The 5,371-nt window shown below is 44.2% G+C and overlaps 1 gene segment (V, D, J or C); it reads right to left on the bottom strand.

Annotated features, from left to right (window-relative positions):
• The window catches only part of LOC109378378 (immunoglobulin kappa variable 3-20-like), a 9,273-nt gene extending 5,473 nt beyond the window's left edge, over nt 1-3,800 (bottom strand). Inside the window, 2 exon segments of the V gene segment in view lie at nt 2,833-3,157; nt 3,794-3,800. Coding sequence covers nt 2,833-3,157; nt 3,794-3,800 — 332 coding nt within the window.
• Nucleotides 3,801-5,371: the final 1,571 nt, after the last annotated feature.

The following is a 5,371-nucleotide window of genomic DNA, read 5'->3' as shown; positions in this document are numbered from 1 at the left end:
CTTAACATGTTCAATAATTCGGACTTAATTTGGACGCAGCACTAAAATACGAACTGTTATCTGAGTATTCAGTCTCCTGCTTTTCCTACGATTTCAGACATGCCAGGCTGACAACTGCATGCTCGAATTCCTTAAAATCTCAATCTACGTATCTATTTATCTATTTATCTATTATCCGTCTATCATCTATCTATCTGTCATCTCTCTCTCTCTCTCTCTCTCTCTCTCTCTCTCTCTCTCTTCCTACCTGTCGATCTCAGTATATCAGCTATACAGGAAATGTACGTCTCTCTCTGTACAGAATAATCCATGTATATCTATATCCATATCTGTATCTGTATCTCTATTTATCTCCTATTGGTTCTGTTTCTCTGGAGGACCCTAACTAATACAGGTTACTAGCTATATCTCTTACTTCTCTTAGTATTAAAGGGTTTTCTTTAAATTGTAGCTTTCGGGTTCACAGCAGTAATCTAACTTATCCAGTCTATCTTCCAGTGATGGTATGTCACTTCACACAGAGTATAGAAATATCTTCACAGGTTTTCTCACCTCCCACTTGTGTGCTATCATTATTATATATTTTATTTTGACATTTATTTAAAAACCAGTGCATATTGTTATTAATTTTTTATTTATATAGTAATGTGTTATAGGCATTAACATAAGACAGATGATTCTATATTGATGAATGTTGGTGGCCATATGTGATGCTTTTCATTTCTTTGTGTAGATTCATGTTTTCACCAGGTATCATTTTCCTTCTGTCTGTGGGCGCTCTTTACTCTTTTTTGTTGAGGTGCTACTGGTGATAAATTCTGTAAGTTTCTGAGTGTTTTGAAAAGTTTAATTTTGCCTTCATTTTAAAATTTCATTTTATTTTTTTATATTATTTTAATTATTTTTTATTTTATTATTATTATTGTTTTTATTTTTTTCAAAATAGTTTCAGGTGTTAACACAGTGCAATAGTTATACTTCTTACCCCTCAAAGTGGCAACCCCCCTCCTCCAAGCCAGTGCCCCACTCCCCCCGCCCTGGAAGGGGGGTGGGGATGAGGGAGAAGGGGAAAGGATTAGACAGCAGAAATAGGTAACTACAATATTGCCACAGGGATATGAAAGACAGTTCAGGGAATATAATTAATAATGCTGTAAATATTTTGTAGGGTGTGAGATTGTCACATGTCTTGTTAGGGAGACCACTTCATGGATGGGGTAGAGGCTTGATCAGTGCACTGTACACCTGAAGTTGATGCTGTATAATATTGTATGTCAATTATAATTCAATATATATAGTCACTGGATGTGGAATATAGTTTAGGGAGTTGAGTCAATGGAATTGCCTTCATTTTTGAAAGATTTTCACTACATGAAGAATTCAAGGTTTACAGATTGTTTTCCTTTTAAAGGTATATTTTTAAAAAGGTTTTCTTTAGAGCTAGTGCTCTGCTGTCTTCTTACTTGCATCACTTTAATGAGAAATCTGGTTTTTCCTCGGTGTTTGTTCATTTGCATATGACAAGTATTTTCTCTCTGGCTGCTTCTTATATTGTCTCCTCATCACTGGGTTTTAGCAATGTGATTACGGTGAGTGTTGGAGCTATTTTCTCATGTTTCCTGGGCTTGATTTCTGTTGAGCTTTTCGGATATTTCAGTTATTGTTTTCTCCTGTTTGGGAACACTTTTGCCTATTATTTGTTGAAGTATTTTTTCTACTCACCGGTATCTCTCTTCTCTGCTCTGGGGACTCCAATTACATGACTATCAGGCTGCATGAAGTTATCTTACAAATTACTGAGGCTCTGCTCATTGCTTTCAGCTGGGTTGATTTTTCTTTAATTTCGTTTTGGATACTTTTATTTCATTTCTATTTTTATGTCATCCTATTCACCAATCTCTTCTTCTGCAGTGTCTAATCTCAACAGTGCATTTTATTTTTATTTTTATTTATGTATTTTTTTTACAGATTTTTATTGGGGAATTGGGGGGATGGGAACAGTGCTGGGGAATTGGGGGAAGGGGAACAGACAAGTTGCTGTCGTTTTGTTCTTCAGTCTNGGTGGTGGAGGTGGAAGTCAACATATTTTCCACCTGAGCATCTTCATCCCCCTGCCCTACAGCTGTCCTAGTGGACAGGAGTCCTGACCTATTCCTAGAAAACTTCTCGGGGCAGGTGTGGAGCCATTCTTGGCACCACAAGTGAGAATCTACACAGCTGGAGAAGCCCAGGCTGGGCTCCCTGTTGGTTCTCCCACATGTTAGTCCTCCTAACATGCACCCACTTTCCTACGGGACCCAGCTCTGCACCCATTTAAAACCCTCTGCTCTGCCTCCCCAGAGGGCCAAGTGCCTTCTGCTGAAACTTCAACCCCTGTCATAAACCGTGTTGCACCCAGAGGTAAGACGTTCGCTGCTGTGCCATCCATTGTCACCTCTGATCTCCAAGATCTATATTCCTTCCTTGAGCAGCGCCCAAAATGGGAGCTCAGGGTCCAGTGGCTCTTGGGGACACAGGCATCTCAGCCCAGCCACTCTGTCAGGGTGTTTTTCATTCTGGGCTGGTGTGGTCTCTCCCAGCATGGTCCCCACAAGCCTGTGGTTGAGGAAACAGAATGTTGTGTCATGAAAATTGCCTAAATTATGACCCACATCACCTCTTGCTAGCGGTGTCACTGGCAAGAGGAGAGTGGGATTTGCAAGGAAAACAGTCAATGTCTCCGGGTCCTGGAAAGGGACAGCGAGCAGATCGTCCAGACACCATGAAGATGAGGCGACAAAAGGAGGCAGGTGTTGGCCTCCTATCTCCATTGTCTATGCCACTGTGGCTTACCCGCATTGGCCATCAATTGTGCGGCCCTCACGATGGTAATACTCAGCCTCGTCCTCAGATTGGAGGTTGGAGATGGTCAAGTAGCGGTCAGCCCCAGAGCTGGAGCCCGACAAGCGATCAGGGGTCCCGTCCCCCTTGCTGTGGCTTCCATCACTCCTAATGTACGTTATGTAGTGAGGGGCCTTCCCTGGGTGCTGCTGAAACCATGCAATGGTGTAGGTGCTGTGCTCACTGCTCAGGGTGCAGGTGAGCTTGGCCAAGGCTCCCAGGGAGGCAGATGCAGATGCAGATGGGGCCTGGGTCAGCACAGGCAGAGCACAGAGACCTGGAAATGCAAAATACAAGAGTGATGCTGACTGCACCACACCTGGACGGATGCCCCTCAGGACTTGGCGGGAAACATTGGGAGAGGGCCCCTAGGTGCCCTGGGACACTCTAACCTGTGGAGAAAACCAGGGCAGGAGGTAGAAGGAATCCCAGTCCATGGTGGGGAGGGTCTTCCCGGAGCTCTGCCCTCAGGCTGCCCAGCTCAGGCTGGCCTCTCCAAGCTCCTGTCTTATCCTCTCTTCTTGCAGCTCAAGAAGGGAGAAGCATGAGTGCAAATCTGCTCTCCATTGCCCAGTGTGTCTGTCTCAGCTCTTGTCTGAGCCCTGAGACTAAGGGCCTCATGCTGGTAATTTCCTGGGGTCAGAAGAAGGGCCAGGTGTGGGTTTCAGAGTGGAGAGTTGTTTCTACACAGAAGTATCTTTAAAGGAGCATCAGTCATGCCCTTTGCACTGAGCACAGCCCCGGGGAATCGGACCTAGTAGGTCCCCAAACCAGGACCCACAGTGCTACTGGTGCTCCCAGAGTGAATGTCATCCTACATGTTTAGGTATCATACATAGTTCACAGAATGACTAGTGTTCAGCTCTGAAAAGAAGCCACACCCTTGGTGAGTGTTTTACCTGCACCCCCTCACCTGACATCACAATAACCCAACAGCAGCCCTGTGCTGAAGGCACAGCCTCTCCTTGTCACGTCCAGCGTGGCAAGGGCAAATGGGTCTCGAGAGGAGCTATGCAGATTGAATAAAGTCAAGAGACAAAAGTTAGATTTGAGCGAGACCAAGGGACTCAGCCAGAGAAGACTGAGCCCTTAATCGGGTCAGCGCATGGTTTTTATTAAGAATCTTCAAAGAAGTAAAACTGCTGTCAATCAATTAGCAACCATGTGTGATTTGTGTGCCTTAAAGCCTCTTTCCGTTAACATATCCCATTGTGTTCCAACAAATGCTATGCCTTCACACATCAGCCACATAGCCCCAGAACACTTGTTACTGTGTCCTCCCAGGGGAGATAACTATTATCATTCCAATAGATCCCAGACACCTGAGACACTCCCCAGAGGGAGCTTTACCAGCCTCCGGTCATACCCAGGCACTCCCTCCTAACTAATAGGGTTAGAGTCTAATGTAGGGGGGGTGGTATTGGAATAGGCTGTAATGCAACATCTCCTCCAGCCTCATGAGGAGGGAGCTCTCATTGTGAGGATAATGATTTTCCCAAAGTTCCCCAGACAGCGATGATGGGTCAAGATTCCAGTCCAGGAGACTGACCTCAGACTGAGCTTTGAGCCCCTTCCCTGCCCTGCCCCTCCCCCTGCCTCATATCCTCCTCCCCCCTGTCCCAGTCCCTCTGTGTCCCTCCCATTACATCCCTGTCTTCTATATTCAGGTGGTCTGTCCTCCCTTAGTCTGTTCTGAGGAGTGCTCAGATCTTCACGGTGTTGGAATCTGTGTTTCCCATTAAAACAAGGCTTCGTCTGTGCACAGAGGTGGGGACACTCAGATACCTGCTAGTTCTCAAAGACTTACTATAAAAATAAAGTAAAATATATCAATAGTTTGTATTTAATTTATATTGAAACGATAACATTTTCAACTAAGTGAGTTAAACAAAATCCATTTTGAAAACGAATTCAACTTATTTCTCCACATTTTTAAAACACGGCTATTGGAAAATGTTAAATTCAATATGTGCTCAATTTTATTTCTATAGGACAGGGCTGCACCAGCAAGTCACAATATCAGTCACTTACTTTTGAAATAGGACAGAGAACTTTCTGTCACCTTAAGGAGATGCCAAGTCTTAGCTTTGGAATCACAGAGGCCACAGGACTGTGATGAAGATGTTGGACTCTGGTGTCAGGGACCGCGCTTTGCTGCTAGGTCGGTAATCTCTAGTTCTGACCTCAGAAACGGGGCTCATCCCCCTGTGCCTGGCTTCCCCATCTGTGAAAGGGGGTGATAATGAGAATGCTTGTCTCATAGAGTATTGGCAATGAAATAATTGAATAAATATGAAGTGCTGCGAATGGTGCTGATACGTGTTAAGCACATATGAATGTTTACTACTCTTCCTTTTATCAATATCCTTAATCCTCATCCTTACACTAAGAAATAAAAGACTTTTTGTAGTCACACCCCCTAACTTTTTCCCTTCAGTGCCTCCAGTTATACACATGGAGGCCGTTTGAAGTTGTCCTATTACTGAAAGAT

This window comes from Hipposideros armiger, unplaced genomic scaffold, assembly GCF_001890085.2.
Source record: "Hipposideros armiger isolate ML-2016 unplaced genomic scaffold, ASM189008v1 scaffold_1930, whole genome shotgun sequence".
NCBI classification, from domain to species: Eukaryota; Metazoa; Chordata; class Mammalia; order Chiroptera; family Hipposideridae; genus Hipposideros; species Hipposideros armiger.
This window is presented reverse-complemented; position numbering and strand designations above follow the sequence as displayed.